Below are 24,181 nucleotides of genomic sequence, written 5' to 3'. Positions count from 1 at the left end.
TAATTTATCATGAATATTTCCCATATTATTTCATATCATTGTACAAGAAATAATGTATACATTATGAGGACATACTGTATCTAACAAGATATACTGTAAAAAAAAAAAACAACTAAAAGTTGGGAGAAGATAATAAAAAAAAAAAAAAAATTCCTCTCATAAATGCCATATTGGGTCCTTAGGAGAAAGAGTACCATATGCAAGTTAACAAACACACACATTGCAAGTCAAAATAAAATATGAGTTCTTTATTACATATTCAGCTAACAAACAGCTATCTGAAATAATGTTGATTTTTAGTTTGTAGCCATTGGATTTGCTGGAGTTCTTTCTCTTCCCACTTTGGAGATAAATATTCCTGCAGCTTCCTTTTCTATCCCCAAAGTTAAGAACTATGGCTGCTATGCAGAGAGGTCTATGATCTAGGAAAGTAATTGGTGAGCAAATCATAGAATAGGATGTCTTATGACAGCATCAAGTTTACCTGTGGGAATGGTGGGAAAAATATACACAGCATGAGAACAATGGAAAGGCAGCCCTTTGCTAAGCAAAAGCCTAGCAAAGGCAGTCAGATCTGGAATGCAATAACCTCACTAGGTGTAAGTGTGTTTTGTAGGAGGGCATACAGATATGATGGTGAGGTGAGGATGATGACACACACACAGGCTGCAATCTAGTGACCAGAGCCCAGAGTGGGAATTCTACTTTTAGAATGGCCTACAGTTTTCTTGGAGACCTTCTGTGTGTCTCTGTGCTTCAGGTCCTACCTGCATGACAGAAGCCTGGCCACTGTCCTCGGGGAAAGGAGCCTTCTCCCCCAGATACTATATTCTACCAGTCTGAGGGCACTCGATGCTTATGGGCTTGCTAAAAGAAAGTCTTAATTAAGGCCCAATGGGAGGAAGCCATAAAATGAGATATTTGCCTGGTTCAAATGCTTACTGGGTGTCTTGCTGGGAGCAATACTGAGGGAGGAAGATGGCAACTAAGCCCTGAGGTAAATTATTCAACATTAAACTGTATATTCTCAACTTACTCTTTCTCTTGGGGACTTGGAATAAAGGGTCTGACTTTGAGGGCCTGTCTCTTCTCTGTTCCCCAATAAATCAGCAAGTGTGTGGTGGGGTCTCTGGAAAAGCAATGTGCCCAGAGCAGCTGGGGGATTCCCCAAGAGGTGCTTTGGTGGAAATCAGTGTCTGAGAGGCACACGTTCTAGGTGTTTGACTTTAGCTGTATTTCCTAAAGGCGGCCACTTTGCTTGCATTGCCTGGTGCCACGCAGGGGGGTTGTAAGCAGCCCTTGGGTTTCAGGAGCTGCTTTGAAGGCTCAGTCGGAATCTACTGCATGGTCGAAGGCATGCTCAGAGTGCCTCTTTTTCCTGGACACCAAACACAGGTATGCAAGAAATACCAGACACAGCAAAGCTGCTGCTGTGAAGAGGGCGAGGATGCCTACAAAGACAGGCGGCTGTACGGGCAGGCGGATCAAGGGGCTTTCAGCTGGGATCTGGTTGGTCAGGCTGAGCATGTATCCAAGAGACCAGCCTATGCTGCTGTTTCCCACCTGTGGAGTAGAGGAGAAGACGGCTCAGTTCTCAGAACAAGCCTCGAGGCTGCAGTTACATACCCGGGCACACCACTATCAACCTCACAAAGCTCCCACAGGAAACTGGCCTAAGGAGGTGAAGGGACTTGTCCAAGTTCAGACACCACACTGTGGCCACAAAGGCTTGGGGGTCTCACCTCCAGCAATGGAGAGAAAAACAGTTAAAAGAATGAATCCTCACAACCTTGTCACAGCCAGGCACGAAGAAGGCGCAGTTAATAACAATGAAAGTATCCCTGTTGTCTAGGGCTAGAGGAGTGTTTGTGGCTAGAGAAAGAGGGTAATGAGCAGTTTACTAAACCCAGGACCAGCTTCTAAGAACAGGGAATCAGTCCAAGTGGGAAGCAGACTTTGTCAATTTCTTGTTAGTTCCACCCATTTTTGCTTTACATGTTTTTAGGTTGGTTTGTTAGGCGTATAAATGTTTTGAATTTGCAATCCTTGTAGTGAGTTGAACTTTTTATCATTATGTTGTAACCCCGTCTGTCTCAAATAAGGCTCTTTGTCTTAAAGACTATTTTGTCAGATATCAAATAACTACACCAGCTTTCTTTTGGGTGGTGGTTGACTGATAATTTAAATTTTTTTTTAAACTTTCAGTCTTTCCACGTCCTTATGTTTGAAGTATAAGTGTTTCTCTTATAAATGGCAGCTACTTGATTTTTAAAAACCCAATCTGGCAATGTCTGTCTTTTAACTGGTAGGTTTAGTCCATTTATGATTATTGTGATCATTGGTATATTTGAACTTCTTTCTAATGTCGTACTTTTAAATTTTTAGTTAGTGCTATTTTTCTATATATTTTTTCCTTTCCTGCCTTAAAAATGATACCTGTATGTCCACGTTGACATTTTTAGTTTGTGCTTATATCCCTGTATCCTATGACCCCCCCTACCATAGCCCTTTCATGTTGGCTGTTTTCTATACTTGGACTATATGGATGGATATTTCTCTTTTATTTAGTGTTAGTTTTCTTCTTTAATATAAGTTTTAAGCCACATCATTTATTATTACTTCCCATATTTTTGTAACATCTCCTGGGTTTAATTCTCCTCTTATTTGAGTACTTCCTCTAAAAATATTTTCAATATAAGTTTTGTGTGACAAATCTTCTGAAGTCTTTTTATACCCTTACATCTAATTACTAATTTGGCTGGATATAAAATTCTTTATGATTAAAGGAAAGAAACTTTAAACCTAGGAGGTTATATCAATCCAAATCAGTATTCAATGGAAAGTCATTCTCCATTCTTAGACTGTATTTTACTGGTAATTAGATTCATTAGAAGCTAAGCTTAGAGAGTACATGCCACCAATAGTCCTTATGTCTCCAGACATCCTTATTTTTTGTAGATTACTCAATTTTATTTAGTAAAAGTAGACAGTCGCAGGCCTAAGGCAGGATATTGATTGGTTTAATCTAATTATTGCCAAAGCTAGTATTGAACAGGCTGACTCCAGACATCCTTCATGCTTCACATCTGCTATTCCTGAAATGAGAAAAATCTTCCCAGAACCCGGGGAACATAGCGCTGGCTGAACATATTTGCAAGGCTGAGTCCTGCCTGAAAACAAGGTCTGGAGGCCCCTTCACTGTCACCTGGTGACAGCTGTGATTCCAGCTTCCAACCATTCTGGTTACTTGATAATCATTTATACCTATAAATGATATAACATATCTATATATTTATAGATATATAAAACGCTCAGCTAAGATGATCCTCCCCTTCTCCCAAGTCTTGGTCAGTAAATACAATGACCTCAGGCTCATTCAGAGAGAAAATTCTTGTTTAATGCTAACGTAACTCTCTTATGCTCTAAAGCCTGGATCTTGCTCTGACATCTCTGTAAAATGGAGAACAATTAGGTACTTTCCTCTTTACAAAGTTAAGTTATATTAATATTTCAAGTTTTTATTCAGCATGAAAAATCTCAGATCCTTAACATATTTATTTATTAACTCAACAAACATTTATCAAGCATCTACTAAGTTCTGCCTCTTGTGCTGAATGTTGGGAACGTGAAGTTAGTAAGACAAGTCCCTGCCTTTGAGGACCTCCCTGTTCACTGGCCCTGGGCTTCCAGTCCTTTCCTCACCTGGATTGTTCTCATGTGAGCAACCTCTCTAAATTCTCCAGGGCGCTTCTCCCAGGAAGGACTCAGTGTGATCAGCTTCTGCCCAGCAAGTTTCAATCACCAGTACCCTTTACCTTCTACATTTCTGGCACATGCATACATGCATACAAACCTCTCTTTTGGGAGAAAAAGCTTCATGCTTTGACTTACTTCTTTTTTAAAATGTATCTGGGACCAGGTGTCCTCTGTGAATTTGTATACATTCACAAACAGGTGGTAGATATAGTTGGCTGAGAAACAGTAGGAGCGGGCGTACACCTCATCAAATTTGGGGAGCAAAACAGGAAGCTAAAAAGGAGATTTAAAACATCTCAGAGCCAGGGAAGGCAGGTATGTTTTAAAATGAACACCTTAGATTAGCAGTCATATTTTAAAGAATCTTATCACTCAGAATTTCATAATAAAATGACCAAAAATACAATTATGTAATATAATAATTAAAATATCCCTATACAATATCACAAAATAACCACCTCTAAATTCATTGAGTGCTTGTTATGTGCCAAACACTGTTCTAACCACTGCGTATGTGCTCATAACACTGATGCACACTGCATGCATGAGGTAGATGCCCTTATGACCCCATTTCTCGGATGTGGCAGAAGGAGCACGCAGGCCAAATTCAGAACATACACACGCATGCACACACATGGAGTAGATTCTGCTACACTTTTCTGTACCGACATTGATTATTTCTCTTTAAATACTGACCTGACTCCAATCCTGTGAGCAGAAATTCCAAGTGCTTGAGTTGAAGGTGTCCAGGGAAAAGCTACCTGAAAGATTTAAAGCACTGGCTGTGTAGTAGAATCCTGCAAAAGCCTGTAAATAAATAGTACAGAAGGAAATTAGTTCTCAGAATGGGGTATAATATGGAAGTTTTGGGGTGGGGAATAAGAAAGTGGGTAACGGGTCAGCAGAAGAGAAACAGAAAGGTGAGAAATAAATATTTGATGAGAAGGGGAGAAAGGAATCTTCCAGTGGGTTTTGCTCTTACCACAAATTTCCCTTTAACCTTTGGCTGATAAATCCCATCAAAGGAACAGGTTTCTCGATCATGGCAAGTTTTAAAGTCAAATATGGAAGCCACCTTTTCCCTACAGAGTGATGGGTCCCCAGTTCCTTCAAAAGTGATGATCTTGTCAGGGTTGTAACGTGCTGGCCTCTGGTTCACTGTGCACAGGCTGTCAAATAGGTGGCCCATGGTGAAGTTGGTGCTATAATCCCGAGGGTAACAGGGGTTGGCGAGATAGGTTTTGGTGGTAGAGTTCTGTAGGTATAAGAGTGAGGTGTCAGAAACCACTCTTTTGTGGAGGACCAGGTATTTCCCTTTTGCAAATTCTCACTATGACTACCTTCCAATGCTAAGAGAGAAACTGAAAAAATACCACTCTGCACCAGTGTGTACCTGATCCTAGGTTGTCTGGATAACTTACGTAAGGGCAGGGAAGCAGTGTGTGGGTGAGACAGTTACGCTACACCAGGCACAGTACTAGGCTCTCTCTCACATTATCTGATCCAGCCCTTATGATAGCCCTATCAAGCAGGTTTTATAAGCTCCATTTTGGTGAGAAAACAGGTATCTTTAGATTAATGCATCATTTTAAGTAGAATATTATCTATCCATGTAGTAAAATAACCCAAAAGGTACAAATAAACATACGAAAATGAAGTCTCCCTTTCACCCACTTCCACACACAAGACCCCTCTCTGGAAACAATCACTATTGTCAGTTTTTGTGTGTCCTTCCAGAGATCTTGTATACATGCAAATATATTTTCTTCTCTCACTTCTTTTCTTTTTTTAAAACCATAAATGGTAGCACTTAATATATCCTGTTCTGTTCCTTGCTTTTCTCATGTAAAAATGTATCTCTGAGATCTTTCCATTCATTGTACATGTAGAGTGGCTTCTTCTTTTTAGTAGTTGCATGATATTCTACTGTACAAGTAAACCATAATGTACTTAAGGAATACCCTCTAAATGAGCATTGAGGTAGTTTCCAATCATTTTGCTATTTGCAAACAAATAAATACCCTTGTCACATATAAATCTTTGATCCATTTACAATTTATTTGATGTAAAGACTGAGGTAGGGACATAGATTTACTTTTTCCAGATGACTATTCAATCTTTAATCTACTGGTGCAAAATACTCTCTTTATCTTATGCTAAAGTCCTGAATGTGTTTGGCTCTATTTATGAACTCTCTTTTCTAAGGAATTAGATTTGAACTCTGTTCAATTTCAAAGCCATTAAGGCATACAGTTTCCTCTACAGTAAAATCTTGACTCAGACAGCCTAACTCTTTCATTTTACTGATGAGGAAATTGAGGTATACATCAAAATAATGCAATTATTTAACAATGGCCAGTGACAGGATTCTGCACAGAATCCTATAAAAAATTCAACACTCATCCAATACAACTCACATGAGTGTCTTCCAGAAAGATCTTCATATGACTGGGGAGGAGGTGAACAGTCCCCTTTCTGCCTCCATGGTGTGAAAAACAATCTATGATTTTAAGAAATCGTTACATCTAATTTGTAGCATATCATACCTGGGTTACCCAATGGCTGAAATATTGGTTGGAAGAAAAAAAATCAAATCAATCAACTGCTTATTTAGTATCTACCTCCAAATCTGACTTTTTCAATGATCAAGAATAGTATAAATTATTTCTGGCTTGGCACATAGACGAAACTCTGTAAATATCACTTCTCTTTTTTCCCTTTTGTGTTTGAATTATTTGTTAAGACATTCTTTAAATATAGTTTGCCAATGTGCCAAGTTCAGGCACTCAACATTCAACAATCTTCACCAAACTTAGTGTTTGCAGGGAGGGCACTGTTACGAAAAAGTAAATCCACTGGGCTTGAGAGAGAAAAGGTGCACTAGAAAACTACAGCACAAGCTGATCTTAGAGTAAAACCAGTTAAAATTGGAAAAAACAGTGGTAGAAACTATTCTCAATAGTGATAGAAAGTATTAAAACATACAAAAAGAAACTACATTTAACAACAATGGTTCAAGAAAGACAAGTAGTAGCAATTCCTTTATCCCATGAATGAAGTTAGGAACAATGTTGTATACTTTGTATATATATTTTTTAGAAACTAATAAAAAAAGAAGTGTCAACACAAACACAAAAAACAAGACAGTGGTACAAAAATAAAAAAAAATAAAAAAATAAACAGCGGTACAGAACGAATGATGTCATCTGTAAATTTTATTGAAGGATACAAGCTAAGAACTAAATAAATGGAAAGACGTTTTATAATTCTGGATAGAAATTCTCAATATGAATAAGCCAAATTTTACCAACTTAATATATACATTAATGTAATTATAATCACAATCTCAATGGAAAAACTTTTTCGGGGTTACTAAAGTTATTTTGAAGTTCAGAATAAATGCCTGAGAGTAAAAAAACATACTATTGCAAGTAGAACAATATGATATTGGCCCAAGAATGAAAAAATGGATGTATAGAACATAACAGAAAATCCAGAAAGAAATCTTCATTATCTAAGTACTTATTATTGGGATGTCTTAAAATCTCTGAAGTTATAAGATTTCAAAAAGTCATCAAAACATTGTTGGGAATCTGAATGGTTTTAATTTTGTTGGAAGATTGCCTATTTGGCCATTTAAATAAAAAATACATCTTTTCTTTGACCCTATCCTACAGAAGTAAAATCACTAGTTCATAAGGTTGTACATGCAGGAAGGTTTATTTTATTGTTGTGGCAGCAACAATACAGGATGTAGCCTGGTGCCCATCAGGAGGAGAATGGTGACAAATTATTGGATATTAAACAGTAAAGAAAATAAGTTAATGTACTGACCTGGAAAGTGGAGAAGAACAACATATCAAGTCGTAACTAGTGACTGCATTCAGTAAATGGGGTTGGAGGAAGGTTCTTTCATTTTTACTTTAACTGCTTTTGTATGGTTTGGAATTTTTACAATAGGAATGTACTTTCTTCTATGGTAAAATGATCAATATAGTTTTTTGCGTTTAAAGTATGACACTTGGAATATTACACACCCATAAAAATTATAATTTCAGGGATAGTAACAACACAGGAAATTGCTCATGAGATATTGTTAGGTAAAATAAAAGCTGGATATAAAGCTATATATACCATATGAAGCTAAGTTTGTCAATCACATTCATGCATGAAAAAAACTGGGAGAAAATGCAGGAATATGTTAATAGTGGTTAATTCTGTTTTTTTAAAAAATTGTTTATACATTTCAGTGTGCATCTTATGAATGTTTTTCACTGAACAGGAAGACAAAATTCTGACTTTAAAAGGGAAATAAAGAAAGTGAATGCACGCCCCTAATGTCTGACATGCCGTCAGAGTGAGACTTGAGCCATAAGGCGACAGGAAACTCATTAATAAAAAAATAATTTGCAAAGTATATATCTAGGTATCATTCTCACAACACTATGTAATTCTTTATATTGTAGGAAATGAGACCTAGACTGGTGGAGTTTACTCAGCCAGCGTTCATGATGCAATAATTTGCATGAACCTTCCAAGTCAGGGTTTGGCAACGCATATTTGACCCATGAAAGTATTGGTCAGGCAGGTCTGGGCATGCATTTGTAGGTAAGCCTTATCACAGTTGGATCCCTCTCCTTAGCTGAGTCAGAAGTCTCCAGGGGAAGAGCCACCCTCTCAGGCATCTAGAGGTCACCAGGCAAATCAGAGACCTCTGTCCCCGTGAGCTGATTGTGATAGCCTGGGGGCTCACTCCTCTGCCTCCAGTGCTGGGACCGCACTTGGAGTCCTGACTTCTCAAACCTACGTGACACCTCAGAAAGGTGGAGTATTTACTTCTCTACTAAGGACTGCTGGATACATAGATATCACTCTTTAGTAACTGTTGTAGGTGTACACATATAGACAGACAGACAGACAGACACACACACACACACACACGTTCCTCAGGGCCAGCCAAACTTAAGAAGTTAGCCTCTCTGACCCTCACTCACTCTGGGCAAAGAATGATTTCACCTGAGCCTCCACCTTCCACCCCTGCCAGGGCCAGAGCTGGAGGAAGGGACATTAAACCATTGTGGAAATAAAAGGAGTTGGAGAAAAGAGAACTTCCCAGGGTTCCTTTCCTAGAAGGAAGCATGTTGTTGAATTACTTCAATGAGCAAATGAGGATAAGTGGTGATTACTGAGACCCCCACTGGGGAGGGCGGAGTGGGTTGCCTGTGGGTTGGGTTTGGCTGAGTGGGGCAGGGAGTGAGAGTCGGCGGGAGCCATGCAAGAGTGGAGGGCTGTCTGTAGGGTTCTCATGTCTGTCCTCCCTAGGCAGTGCTCAGACTCTCCTGACAATCAATGTCACGTGCACGTATGATGAGGAGCCTGCCTTTCTTTGGAGACTCCGAGAGAAGTTTTGGGGAGGGGCCAGAACGGGAGGGTGAGTTCCCATAACCCACCCTGCATGAACACTGGGTAAATGCAGGGGTCTGAAGACGTGAGTTCTGCTGCGGAGGACACTTCTGTGAGCCAGCTCAATTCTTCTGCAGGCTAGTGCCTGGGAATACTGCTCCCGTCCTCAGTTACCAAGGTAGATTGGAGGAATGGGGGTTAACACACTGATGCTGTGTCCAGTCTGTTCACAGGCTGACCTAGGCCTTGTCCCCTGCCCCCAATCCCATCAGAAGCCAGGATCTGTGGCTTCTGGTTGTCCTCATCTCCCTCTAGTCAAGGCCCCTCCTCTCCATCTCAGCAGCCCAGCCATGGCTGAGATTGGATGTGCCCTGGACACGGGAGCAGCTAGGGCCCTCACTGACGCACATTGCATAATGTTGCGTTTATATTAGCAACAGCTCTCCAGCTAATGCTGGAAGTAGCCTTCTGGGCCCCAAAGCACTTACCATATGAATTACTGACCAACATGATGGAATCTGGTTGCTGTAAAGTTCCACTATATGAAAGGCATCTGGCTTGCCTAATATAGACCCATCTAAAAGGAGGCTGAGCCTGGGAATGGCTTTGCCCTCTCCCTTTTCAGCAAGCATTTCTCTTGTGACCACTAAAAGTATTTTGTCTGCACCCAAGGGAGTCTCAAAATTCTCAGGCTTATTTAGCAACTGGTTTAAAACAGTTTGTGTTCATAAAGGGAAGGGATCTCAGGTCTTGAATCATTTACAAAACACATGGAGCTCTGCAACTTCCTTGACTTCTTACTCAAGTTTGCTGGAAGTGGTCAACAAACAGAAAGAGAGAGAGAGAGTGCAAGAGAGAGCGAGTATACTTGGACCTCCAGGAGTTAATTGGAAAATGCCATTATTTCCATCCACCTTCCAACTGGACAATTGGAGTGGAAAGGGCAGACTCCAGGGCACCCTCCCCTCGGCTCAGGTACCTGTAGGAGCATTGCCAGAAACCTCTTCTCAGCCTCGTTCCGGCCATAGCACTGGAAGCTGTGTGTGTAGAGCGCATACGTGTAGCCATACAAGGACACCTGTGTGATGTCGCTGGTGTTCAGATCCACCTTCTCTTCTGCCACGAAGGATATTTGAGTGGAGGCACCGCCTAAATCCAGGGCACCTGTGGTTTCCACGCCGTGCGGATGCACCCACATATGCCAAAGGTTCTTCTGCACAGTGGGGAAAGGAAGTGAGAAAGAAGGCCAAAGGCACCACCTCTATTTGCCCAGGGTTCTCTACCCAAGGCCCATCTCCTATTGCTAAGAAGTGTGACAGGGGAGCATTCAGGACCAATTCTCTCCTTTTCTTTCAGGGGTGGTGAATTCAAATGCTACGGGAGCTGGGCAGATCACATAGATGAGTACTAACTGAGTGACGATTAGGTGTCTATAATAGGGACTGGTAAGGACTATGACAAACTGGTAAGTCCCAGAGTTACACTCTGTTCCCATTGGTTGTTACCATGCAGGAATGTGAGCCCATTGTGACCAGTCCCTCCAATTTGGGTGCCACAATTTTGGGTAAGGTGGTCAGAAGTAGCTAGAAATGTGGATTTTTATGTGAAATTCCCCAAATATTAACTGTGGGTAATTAATAGAAAAATTTAAAATACATTTGAGGGGGAACAAAATAGGTCTTGGGCAGGATGTGGTCTGGGTGCCCCCAGTTTGTGCCCTCTGTAATATGGAGGTTGTCTCTTGGAGTGGCCTTTCCTCTGCACCTAAGGAACGGGGGGCGCAGAGATTGAACTGTAGGGAGGCCTGAGGACACAGAGGGAAGTCTTCCCTCTGACTCTGGGGACTCAGGGAAGCCCACTGAGGGCTCTATAAATTCCATGACCATGGAGCCTCTTGGAAGGGTCATTCCCCAACTGCCCTTCAAAAGACGCATAGCCCAGGGTTAAATTTAGAGCCCACCCCTTCCAATTTCACACAAGCTAGTAAAGTGATGACATTCCCTCTCCGCTGTGCATTTGGTCCTATTTATGACCCATGTTTTTCCTCAGCTATTCATATCTTTTCTTATCTATTGTCTCACAGGTGTTTCTCTAACACATTATGTGATACGAATGATACAGGACAGATGTCTATCACTCGGGGATGGGATAAATAGTAAGGTTAAAAACCATGCATTTGTTTCCACACACCTCCAGGAAATTTCCCATTAAATAGTTGGCTGTAATCCATCCATATACCCCTTCCTCTTGCCCAGAAATGATTTGAGCACCCCTAAAATCAAAGGGCTGGGACTTGAAGTAGCTTTGGATGCTCGCAAGGACTTCATTAGCTGCTGTTTCATTTTGCAACCTATGCAAGGCACAGAACACAAAAGGCTGAGTGCCCAGACAACACAGTCTTAAAATCCATAGTCTCCTCAGGTGGAAATGTAAACCTCCCCACCTCCCTGCTGGTAGGGATGATTTTCCAGATGTGTGTAGTACATAGCAACCTCTTTTGCAAGCTGAAGACTTCCAGCGCAACCGCAAAACTGGGATGCACTTATTACCTGTCAGACTGCCAAGCAGGAAAATAGCTTTCAGTAAAAGAACAATGTGTTCTTCCCACCCCTACCTATTCCTATTCCACTCTCCAGTGATCAGCTAATCGTAAGAGCCTCCTACTTAACTGCCATTGCTCTGTGTCAGAGCAGCAGAGGCAAGGAGATTGGTGAAGGCATAGAAGTGGCATAAGTAATCTCTTGGGGGCACCATATAAAGGAGCCCTCCCTCATCCAGCCAGAAGGAAGGGGAGCTTAGGAGGAAGGGGGAAAGGAAGAGGGTTGAGTTTTCTGCTGTTCTTGCATCATGACGATGGGATATGATGGTCACCATGGCAGTCAGTGGACTGAAAAACCACTGGTGTGGTGACTCACAGAGGAGTGGCAACAGAGCATTATTATATGCCCCATGACACAGTGTTAAGGCATCGATCTGCTGCCATCCACCCTATGAAAGAAAGCTCATTTGGGAGAGTATTTCCTCTTTCATCAGTGGATTAAGAAAGCCAAGAGCACTGGATCACTCTTGGCTCAGGAAGAAGAGCAAGGATACAAGTGGAATCAATGCCAGTTCAGTGGCAAATTATCACAGCTTGGAAAATAAGTCAGAGTTTTCCCAGTTTTATCATTCCCATCACAGCTGATTCTCATTAATTTTTTTTTATTTTGCTTTTCTAGTAATTAAAATATCAGACCAGGTGCGGTGGCTCACGCCTGTAATCCCAGCACTCTGGGAGGCCGAGGCAGGAGGATTGCTTGAGCTCAGGAGTTCGAGACCAGCCTGAGCAAGAGCAAGACCCCCGTTTCTACTAAAAACAGAAAAATTAGCTGGGCATCGTGGCGTGAGTCTGTAGTCCCAGCTACCTGGGAGGCTGAGACAGTAAGATCGCTTGAGCCCAGGAGTTTGAGGTCGCAGTGAGCTACGATGATGCCACTGCACTCTACCTGGAGCGACACAGCAAGACTCTGTCTCAAAAACCAAAACCAAAAACCAAAAAACCCCCAGCTAGTTCCTCAGAAGAATAGATCATCATCAGAAAGCAGTTTTACAAGAAGGAGTTGATTGATACCTAATCTATTCAAAGGTGATATCCACTTTTTCCCCTGGTGGTGACCTTTCTGTTCCATGGTTTTTGTCATGGGCTGTAAACTGCAGAGCCTTTTAATTACTTCTCATTGAGAGATTGGGGGAAAACAACTAAGAAAGTGTCAGGTTCTTAAGAACTGTTTTTATAAGGAAGAAAAGGCAGAAGGAAGGAATTTATAGATCATTTCTATTATAGGTAAACTCAATAATTTTGAAATACAATGCAATGAGCAAAGAAATCTGACTTCTGTCCACATTCTACATGGTAGGCCAGGACATCAGAACAGAAACAAGGGTAGGGAACTCCAGGGAAAAGGCCCAATCCATCGGAGAGTGCTTCATGATTTCTTTTTATGATCACATAAAAATGGCTCTGTTTGTTGTTCGTTTATATTTTCTTCATGCCCGGGCTTACATAATTTTACATGATTGGAATCATAGATAGAGTGCTTTTGAAACAGAATGAGTGTCATCTTCTTGTGATAAAGCCTTATTTCAATGCTTACACTGGCCTCTACCCTGAGTAGATTTAAATTTGGTATTTCTTTTTGGAATAATTTCTCTTTTATTTCAAGGTCAAGGAAATATTATAATGGAGAAAAGACATTCAAAAACAAAGCAACTGGGCTAAAAAAAATCATGGCTGTTAGAAGGAACTAACTGAACGAAATGAGATCTTTGTTTTGAAGCAACTCCAAAGGCTTTGATTGACATGAGGTGCAGATATTCCATTGTTTTAAAGCAGAATTCAGTGACATTTTATATACGGGCAGAAGGTATGTAGCTGTGGGTTGTACTTACTATAGAACTTAGCTGGTCGTTCATGGATGTCAAAATCCCAAGTGTCAAAAACAACCACTTTTCTAAAGAACTAGAGGTACACCCCATGAGATTTCACATTACCTCCTTTTCCCCAGTGTTTTCAGCAAAATCACCAAGGGAGATTTTAGAACTGTTTCCTTCTGGGTTTTAAAATAAAGACTAAAAGTCTCCCAACCTTTAAAGCCCAAGCTTATGGCATAAAATGGGTTTCTTTCTCTCGGGTTTGTTCCCAGAAATAGAGTTACATTCTTGGCAAGGTCCCACACACTCATGGCTATTTTGGTCAAACGAGCTCCTTTGTGGCATTTCACCTTTACCTTAGCAAGCGCATCCCAGCCGTGGCTCCCAGGTGAATGCGCGTGGATCTGTGGAGGTGGGTTGGAACCTGCTCCTTGACTTTGTGCATGCACTCCTCAAAGGCTTTGGGGGCATCCTGGGGTTTTTTCCCATAGCTGGAGATCCCAGAGCCTGCAGAGCAAGCAGGCAGCACTTGTCAGCATTCCCAGGAACCAACAATAGGAATACAGCTTTTAAATAAAAAACAAATTGGCTTTGGAAAGTATTAACCCAGTAATTTGGTAGGGGATTGAAAAGAGGTGGATGTACTAAGTTCCTTGTGGTCACATTGATCAGTCCACTCCCAACCTCTGGAAGGAATGAATTACAAGGTGAAAAAGGTAATCCAGGGCCTACTTTAAAAAGATGTGTCCATTATGGAAATTTTAAATATAAATAAAAGTAGAGAGAATTGTATATCGAACCTCATGCACCCATCTCCCAGCTTCAACAACAATCAACTCTTACTTCAGCTATGCTCTTTCCCACTCTCTCCCCAAAGCAAATTGCAGACATTGCATCATTTCATTCCAGTATTTTAGTCTGTGTCACTAAGGTAAGAATTCTTTGAAAAAAGCATAACTAGAGTTTCATCGTTGCATCTATAAAAATTAAAAATAATTTCTTAGTATCATCAACTATCTAGTTATGGTTCATATTGACTCCATGTTCATTCTCATCCTGTCTTTCAGTCTTTTTCTCCCTCCCTCTTTCTCTTTCTCTCTCTCTCCCCTCTCTGTCTTTTGCATGAATCAGGATCCCAACAAATGCCATACATCACAATCTCAAGTCTCTTTTAATCTATTGGTTCTGCCCTCCCTTTCTATTTTTCCTTGTAATTACTAAGAATTTTCTCACAATTTCTCTGTCCTGCAGTGTTTCCACAGTCTAGAATTTGCTGATTGTACCGCACAGTCCAATTAACATCTTACTTGGCCTCTGGTATTTTCTATAAATCGTTAATTGAATGTACAGGCTTGATCAAACTCAGGTTTGAATTTTTCCAAAAATCATACTGTATAGGGGTTAATGTGGACTTACAATAGGAGGCCCATAGTGTCTGGTTGTCTCTCTTTGTGTGCTGTCAGCAGTCATCACTTAGCATGGCTTAGATCCATGATTTCATTAGCAGTTGCAAAATGATGATACTTCAATCCTATCTTTTGTTTTTCGTTTATTACCTAAAGTACTTTCATAAGAGAAAAACCTTCCCATAATTAACTGCTTGGTTACTCTATGGTATGGTTTGTACAGGGAAGGCAGGATAAGTGCTTGATTATTTTCCTCTGTTTACCAGCTTTAAAAGTATAGCTTGCACTCCAGCATCCCCTAATTTAATCAACGAAAGATTTTTGTTTGTTTTTGTGGCTCTTTAGGAACATATGACTTTAAACATATTTGATGTGTGTTGATTTATTGCAGTTATTTTTATTGAGCATCTCATCTCTGGCCAGTGGGGTCCTCTTCAACATGACCCCAGAAGCTTTGAGGGCTTCTTTGCTTTCTGAGTAACAGAATATATCAGATGACTTTGTACATTTCCTGCCCCAGATCTAAAATCAGCTATTTCTCCAAGGAGCCCTGGTTCCTTTTATTGAAAAAATGATATTTAGTGTTCAAACCTTTGAAGCTAGGGTGTTTACTGCAAATCTTTTCAGAAGACAGACCTAGGGAAAACTTTATTTAAGAGAATATACACCATGAATTCTTATCAATACTTCAAATTCAAGACTACAGGATTATTTTACTTAACCTCTTTGATCTTACATCTTTATCTTCTTTTTTCTATGCTAAAAATCATGATTCCCAGCTACTCCAATATAATTCATTTGCTTTACTTCACAATCTACACACAACAGTTTCAGTATATAAATACCAGCACTGCCACCAACTGTGTGATTATTAAAAACAGTTTGAGAATTTTTTAAAAAGTTCTTTTTGTCCTTAGGGTATATCCCACTAGGGATGTACAGTCAAATTACCACATTTAATCATTTGAAAATATTCTTTCTACATGGTTATGCCAACAACTTTTTAAAATTTTTTATTTATTTTTTGTTCTTTTATGGATCATCATTGTGTAATATGCTAACAACTTGTCATAAGATTAGCCTAATTAGGCTAGTTTGTTTCATTTTGCTTTTGAATTTTAGGAATTGCTTTTTAAAAAACTATTTAGTTTTATAGTTATCAAAATAGTTACATAGTTCTAAAATCAAATCTACGAAACTAGGTATAATCAGAGACATCAAGCTCCTACCCTTGTCTCTTCTTCCTATAAGTAGTTTTTTTAATGTTTATCTAATGTTTGTTTAATATAAGCAAATAAACATATATTTGGTATCACCTCACCTTTTAAATAAATGGTTACTTACTATATATAGCTTTCTCCACTTTGCTTTTTTGCATTTAACAATATTTCCTAGCCACCATTCCACAGCAGTATATAAATGTTCTTCATTCCTTTTACAGTTGCATTGCCTGCTGCTGTGCGAATGTAACTTAATTTATTCTACCAGTCCAGGATCTGAGTTTAAATAAGTCCTAGTTTAGGAAAGAAAAAGTATAGGACAGATAAGGAAGATGGAGAGAATATAATTCCTCTGGAACTTCCTTGTTCTGTTTGGAATTGTTAGAGCCACTGTCTCCTTCCACTGCCCTTTCTCAACCTTTCCCACTCATCTTTCAACTACCACAAGCCATTAAAAAAAACCTGAGGACGCTAATTACAAGTTTCGTTTGGATGTGTCCATTAAGATGCACAGACATGGGGATCTCATCTGCAGTGCTAGAGAAGCAAGGACAGGCTTTCCCAATCTTGGTCAGAGCCCCGAATGCTGTCATCCCTCCTGGGGGAACGGCCTCCCACAACAGACAGATGACAGCAAAACAAGCCAGGGGCTTGAGGAGCATGGCGGCTTCGTCTCAGGAGTTCAGAACTGAAGGAGCTGGTAAGAAGCTCTAATAGTAACACCAATCAAATAAATATATGCATGTTTGCATATATGTATGTATGTATAATTTTTAATGTAAAAATATACTTTAAAAAAAGAAATTTTTACCCTCTGGAGGGGAGGATTGTGGATGATTTTACTTCCATTTTATTTATCTATATTTTTTGATTTTCACACAATGAAAATTATTTTGTAATTAGACAGGTATTTAAAAGAAGACACAGAACTCGCTCAGTAGCATAAAATGTGAGATGACGTTCTCTGTATTAACACATAAGTCAGGCAAATTCCTATGCGATAGATCATTTAACAGGGTTTTCTTTATTTTCTTTCCAAAATGTCAATAAATCCAACAAAAGCAACAAAAGTATGCTGAACGTCATGTCAGTGTTCCTGTTACTCTAATTCTTTCCTGTGAAACTAGTAAAATAAATCCGCATATACTGATCATTCAGCTTTAACAGTTAATATATTACCAATCTTATTTTCATTGACATTCTCCTTTTTTTTCCATCCTCACTAGATTCTGATAAAGAAAATCCCAGGCATTTAATCAATTCATCTGCAAACATTTTAGTATATATTTCTAAGCGATAACCGTTAAAAATATAACCATGATACCTAAGAAATTATTACACCTAAAAAAAAGTCCTTAATATCATTAAAGAGACAGTCAGTGTTCAAATTTCCCAGAATACAGCCTGAGCAACATGGCAAGACCTTGTCTCTAAAAACATAAAAATAAAAATAAATAGCTGGGCATGGTGCCATGTGCCTATACTCCTAGCTACTCAGGAGGCTGAGGTGGGAGGATCACTTGAACCCAGGAGTTTGAGTAGTTCAAGGCTGCAGTGAGTTACAATTGCATCACTGCACTCCACCCTGGGCAACAGAGCAAGACCCCATCTCTAAGAAAGCCAAAACAAAACAAAACAAAAAAAACTTTTCTGTATAGTTAATTTGAAACAGGAACAAAAGTCCATACCTTGCATGTGGGTGACAAGTATTTTAAGATTCTTTAATCTATAACAGTTTTCCCAGCCTCTTTTTCTTCCTTGCCAGTTATTTATTAGAGAAACCATATCGCTTGTCAGGGAGATTGTCTCTCATTCTGGATTTCACCGATTGTATCCTGGAGGTGTCATTTAACATGTTCCTCTACCTCCTGCATTTTTTATTAACTGGGAGTTATGTTTAGAAATGTGATTATATTCAGATTTGATTATTTTGGCAAGAGCACATAGGTGTACTAGGCTTTTCACCACACTGGGTGCACATCATGTCTGTCTAACTTCTTAGGTTATAACCTCCCCATCAGCCTTTCACTTAATGGCTCACTTCCTCTCCCTTCAAATAACCTGGATTTGGTTTCTCACTTTCCTCTCCCCTGGCTACCATTCCTTCTAAGTTCCTTTGCTGGATCCATTGATGGTCAAGGCCATTGATGCTCATGCATTATTAATCTACATGCTTCCTATCACATTCAGCATAAAATCATGTTGACCTTCAAAATAGCTCCCAAATCTAAGCACTTCTCATCTGCTTTCCCAGAGCCTTCCTAGACCAGAGCTTCTCAACCTTGGCACTACCAATAATTCTTTGATGTGGGGGCTGTGCTGTACATTGCACAATGTTTAGCAGCATCCCTGCTCTGTACACACTTGAAGCCAGCTCCCCCACTGGTCATCTAGTTATGTCAATCAAAAAGGTCTCGAGACATTGCCAAATGTTCCCAGGGGGGCAAAATCTCACCATGCTGAGAAGCACTGGCCAAAGCCAAACTGACCATCACATCTTTCACTTGTACTGCTCTAATAGCTCTTAACTGGTTTCCCTCCTTCTAATCTTAGCCCCTGCCTATGTGTTCTACGTCAATAGAGTGATCTGTTAAAATTGTAAGTCACATCATATTAGTTCCCTGGTCAGAATCTTCTAATAGCTTCCCAATATACTCTGAAGAAACTTCATTTGAGTCAAAGTCTACTCCCTTGCTACATCCCAAGGCCCTGGCCTTGGCTATAGCTTCAGTCTCATTTCTCACCTGGCCCCTTGGCTTTTCCTAGAACATGCTGAGCAGCTTCCCCCCTTGGGCTTTTCCTCGCCATGTCTTCTGCTCAGCATGTTCTTCCCCCAGACATTTATTAACACTTGGCTCACCCTCTCATCTCACTTTTGTCTCTGCTCAACTGTCATCTTCTTTGTCATTCCCTGACACTCCTGTCTAAAATAGCATGACAGCTCTCTATTCTCCACCCTGCTTGATTGCTCTTCACAGCACATCTCCCTTACATATTACACACCCATTTATTTTTTGTCTGTTTTCTTCATTGTAATATAAGTTCCATACTACCTAACAGCAGATATTTTGTAAATTTTGTTTATTTCTGAACTCCCAGTGCCAAGAACAGTTCTTGGCAAACAGTGGGCACCTAATACATATGTATTAAATGAATGAATGAGTTAATCAATTAATGAGACTTTTCAGCCAGCACATATCTCTATAGTAATTATTGTGTAGTCCAATCTGGGGCAAACAAAATACAATCTGCTACAGCTGGTCTCTGGAGAGCAGCTGGTGAGGAGCAAGATAAACCTTGGGGTATGCCACCAGAAGGCCTATTTGCATAAGATCCCTCCAGCCTCCTACAGGGAAAAAGGAGATGGGGCTCACAAGCTCCTGGGATACTGGGATTTATAACCAGTGAAAAGAGCACTGAAATTACTATTTCAACATGGGGAGGGAGGTTTGAACAGATGGCACAAAACTTACCCAAGGTAGGAGAGAAGCAAAAGACATGTGCCTCAGCTTGGGCTCTGGCCAACTATTAGCAAAGGATGCTTTTTGATACTAATGGTTACCTGGTCCCTGAAGCAACTCTTTGAGGCATTTCAATGGAAGAAATAGTTAAGTTTAGGCTTCAGTAGAGCTGAAGGGATTTTTAATCACTGGTTTAAAGGAAAGACATTGTGAACATCCCTTGGGGGTGAAGGCAGCAGCAGGCATGAGCACCACAAAAGAGAGGGATGCAGGGAACCAGGCCCCCCAAGCGGATGGCTTTACCACAAGAAGCCAAAGACGCAGACACCAGCACGGGGACCACCAGCAATGAACTCATGGATAACAGCAGCAGCTGAGGATTGATACCCACCAGGGACCCCCAGAGAAAGAAATTCCTGAGGACCTTGGCCTCTGGGAATCACTGCTGGGTGAGCAAGCATTCACCACCCCTTCTGTCTGCCCAAGCAGAGGGGTCCTGGGAAATTTGCAGCTGAGAAACCAGAAATCCAAATTATCCTTGGAGAAGCCACATGTCTTGGAGGGGATGACACTTGCTGAACTTCAACTCTGTAATTTAAGCTTTAGTTAGTGGTCTTCTGTTCATTCAGAGTATATATGGATCCCTGAGGCTACTGTGATCAAAGAAGGGAAGATCCATTTATGGTTGTGCTGCGGGTTCCATGACTCTGTGGGCCCAGCAACCCTTCCCCTGAGGGACTGCCTGTGACTCTTCCCCATCAAAGTCCTACCTCTCTCTACAGGGCCGTCAGGACTGACTTAGCTGAATTGCTCTTGTAAGTCTAAAGACAGAGATCTTGTAACTGTGGGACAGAGTAGCCATTGGCAAGAGGATCAACAAGGAGATCTGGATTGTAGTGCCCATGAATAATAACAGCTAATACTTATTAAGCACTTACTGTATGCCAGGTATTTGCTACCTGCTTTACATATATTTTGTCATTTAATCTTTAAACCACTTCTATAGGGGTAGCTAATACTATTGTTATCTGTTTTTTCTTTCTTTCTTTTTTTTTTTTTTTTTTAGAGGGTCAAGCCTCAGAGAGGTTAGATAATTTTCCCGAGCTCACACAGTAGGGATGAGGTGAAGTCTTAATCACTATCCTCCACTACTCTCTCTTTTCTTGGAGCGGGTGGTCTCTGTTTTCGAAAGAAGCATCCTGCTGCCCTTTTCATGCTTGGAGGTGAGAAAATGGCTCAGATGTTAGCTGAACAGACCTAGAATCGCTGGATGAGGTCAGAGCGAGGCTACTGCTGCCTGTGTCTTGTGGATAACGGTGAAAGCAATACTCAGCAAACATCCCCAGTTGTGGTAACCCAAAGATGTGCTATGCAGATGCCCCTTCAAATAAAGACATTGTCCCAGCTGTAAGCTCCTTCAGGGTTTGCTTCAGTTGCAGGGAGCTGCCTTGCTCAAGATCTTGCTCTTCCCAGGGTAGTAAACACCCAATGAGTGATGGCAACAGAGGTATTGCAGCCCAGCCACTTCACACCATTTTAACCCAGCACAGAGTAATTGATGGCTGAAGCTTCATCAGGCCTGCATTGAAGTTTGACTTTTTTGCTGTCTAATCCTTCTGCCACCCTTCCTGCCACAGGAGTGGGTCTCTAATAACTACCCTGCATTCCAAACTCTGTCTCGATATCTGCTTCTAGAGAACCTAACCTGCAATACCTGGGGAGTAGCTCCTGGCTGCCTCACCTGGTTATCCAAACTCACCTGGTTATGCAAAGAAGACTCTTGGTCTCTCTACGGACAAGGCTAGCCCTGCCTCCCAACTTTTTCAGTCCCATGGATCCCATGAACTTATAGTATTTGGGAAACTCACTGAAGGAAATGAAGGAGGCTCTTGGGGGCTAGGAGGACAGGTCCAGAGTCTTGAATCTGTTGTCCTGTGGGCTAAAGGACACCCTGAGCACATTCAGGACATGCTGGTTGGGAGGCTCCAGGCCAACTCAAAGATCCCAATGCTCTAAAGAGGAAGAGGGTGGCTTTATAAAAGGCCTACACATATACATACTCATTAACTGGGCTTGATTATGTGTACTAAAGGATTAATCGTAAGGGGCAAAATTATAATACTTTTGATAGACAAATATCTTTATGACCTCAGGATAGGAAAGGATCCCTTAAATAAAACATACGAAAGAGAAAACCACAAAGGAGAAGACTGATGTGTACCTACATAAAAATTAAGAACTTCTATTCAGCAAAAGACATCACAAAGAAACTAAAAAGACAAACTATAAACTATAAGAAGATATTAGCATTCATATAATATTAGCAAAGTATTCATAGTCAGAATATTTATAAGGAATTTCAATGACTCAGTAAGAAAAAAATCAAGCAATTCAGTAGAAAAATGATCAGAAGACATGAACAGACATTTCACAGAAAACACAAATGGCCATAAATGCATGGAAAGATACTCAGTCTTATTAGTAACCAAGGAAACACAAATGTCCATCAACAAGGAAAAATGAATACACTATAGCTACTGATATTAACATAGATGAATTTTTTTTTTTTTTTTTTTTGAGACAGAGTCTCGCTCTGTTGCCCGGGCTAGAGTGAGTGCCGTGGCATCAGCCTAGCTCACAGCAACCTCAAACTCCTGGGCTCAAGCGATCCTCCTGCCTCAGCCTCCCGAGTAGCTGGGACTACAGGCATGTGCCACCATGCCCGGCTAATTTTTTTTTTCTATATATATATTTAGCTGTCTATATAATTTCTTTCTATTTTTAGTAGAGATGGGGTCTCGATCTTGCTCAGGCTGGTCTCGAACTCCTGAGCTCAAACGATCCGCCCACCTCAGCCTCCCAGAGTGCTAGGATTACAGGCGTGAGCCACCGCGCCCGGCCAAGATGAATCTTAAAAGTCCAATGTTAGTGAACAAAGCAAATTACATAAAAATGTATGTTTGATTCCATTTATATAAATATGTTTGATTTCATTTAAAAAAAACAGGAAAAACTAAATACATAAAACAAAACTATAAAGAAGAACAAAGAAACAGTTAACATAAAATTCAGAGTATGTTGTTGGGGAGACAAGCAGTTGCCTGGAGGGTCATTAAAGACCCTGATAATATTCTATTTCAGGGGTTGGCAGCCCATGTTTACCACCTTTTTTGTACAGCCTGTGAGCTAAGAGAGTTTTTACATTTATTAATTTTTTTATTTTTTTAATTTTTTGAAACAGGATCTCACTCTGTCACTTAGGCTGGAGTGCAGTGGCCTGAACATTGCTTATTGCAGCCTCGAGCTTCTGGGCTCAAGCAATCCTCCTGCCTCAGCCTCCTGATAATTTTTAACAGTGGAGAAAAAATTAAAAGAAGAATAGTATTTTGTGATGTGAGAAGTGTATGAAATTCAACATTTCGTGTCCATAATGAAGCTTTACCAGAGCAGAGCCATGCCATTTGTTTATATACCATCAATTCCCCTCTGTACTCACCCCCCAATATACACAGCCACTCCTTGCCCCTGTTGGAAGACAATTTTCCACGTGTCTCCTGTGTTTCTGCATGTCTTATGAGCAGAAGTGCTGACTGCCTTTGTTCTGGACTATCTTTTTAAAGATGTTTGCATAGCAAGAAGCCTTGGAAGACAAAGATAGTGTTTGCTTCCAGAGCAAAAGGCAGGCATGCTCACTGACCATTATAAATGTTTCAGGTTCCCTAATCTCAGGCTTCCTATTCTTTAACAGAACCCACTGCATGGGCACATACTATCTGGACCTCTTTATGTCATCCTGTGCAAACTGGGAATCAGAGAACCAGTTCAAGAAAATACTGATACTCTGGCTACTGCTATTACTATAACAAACTGTTCTTTGTTTCTGACCCAAGAGTCTGGTGTCTTCCAGTATCCATAAGAATATGGCAGGGTAAAAATCTCAGGCCATTCACAGTTCTTGACACCCAGCTGCCACATTTATAGATGAGTGAAGTGAGGCCCAGAGAAGGGAAGTGACCGGGGCAAGGTTACTCCACTGAGGAGTAGCAGCATTAGTACAAGGTCTCATGTTTTCCTGACCCCCCCCCCCCCGCCCCGTCCTATCTCATTCCCTGCCTCCAGGCAGCTTCTCAGGACCTCTCCAGGCCCCCAAAGGACTTAGGACTCCACCTTACTTCCCTTTGGGCCTCCCAGACATTTGGTCCTTACCTTTCACACTACACTTGAAGGTTTGACTGACCACTCCAGTATTATTCTCCTTCTCTGCTGGCCACTGATACACGTAGACTGTGGTTCTGGAAGACCCGGCATCCAGCACGATTCCATACTGGATAAAAAGGGGAAGGAAGAGTCAGAAGCAGGCTGGGCCCCCCTGAGGACTCCTTTCCCAGTGGGCACTGAGAGTCCCGAATACCTTAATCCACACTGCTTCACTTAGGTTGGGGCTGACCAAGAAGAGAAAACTATTTTCTCCAACCAAGTTTGTCTTGTGGACTGTGGGGGAGGAGGATGAGGTGAGGCAGGGCAG

General features: G+C 40.9%; 1 protein-coding gene across 1 annotated transcript in view; it reads right to left on the bottom strand.

Annotated features, from left to right (window-relative positions):
• Nucleotides 1–1,326: 1,326 nt before the first annotated feature.
• Nucleotides 1,327–24,181, bottom strand: part of ENTPD3 (ectonucleoside triphosphate diphosphohydrolase 3) — a 33,669-nt gene continuing 10,814 nt past the window's right edge. Inside the window, exons 3-10 of the mRNA XM_069473482.1 lie at nucleotides 23,863–23,980; nucleotides 13,926–14,076; nucleotides 11,350–11,509; nucleotides 10,139–10,372; nucleotides 4,739–5,011; nucleotides 4,453–4,563; nucleotides 3,892–4,029; nucleotides 1,327–1,563 (exon numbers count right to left, since the gene is read on the bottom strand). Coding sequence (XP_069329583.1) covers nucleotides 1,327–1,563; nucleotides 3,892–4,029; nucleotides 4,453–4,563; nucleotides 4,739–5,011; nucleotides 10,139–10,372; nucleotides 11,350–11,509; nucleotides 13,926–14,076; nucleotides 23,863–23,980 — 1,422 coding nt within the window. The remainder of the gene's footprint in view (nucleotides 1,564–3,891; nucleotides 4,030–4,452; nucleotides 4,564–4,738; nucleotides 5,012–10,138; nucleotides 10,373–11,349; nucleotides 11,510–13,925; nucleotides 14,077–23,862; nucleotides 23,981–24,181) is intronic.

Source organism: Eulemur rufifrons, chromosome 7 (assembly GCF_041146395.1).
Source record: "Eulemur rufifrons isolate Redbay chromosome 7, OSU_ERuf_1, whole genome shotgun sequence".
NCBI classification, from domain to species: domain Eukaryota; kingdom Metazoa; phylum Chordata; class Mammalia; order Primates; family Lemuridae; genus Eulemur; species Eulemur rufifrons.
The sequence above is the reverse complement of the archived record's forward strand: the minus strand, read 5'-3'. Positions and strand labels throughout refer to the sequence as shown.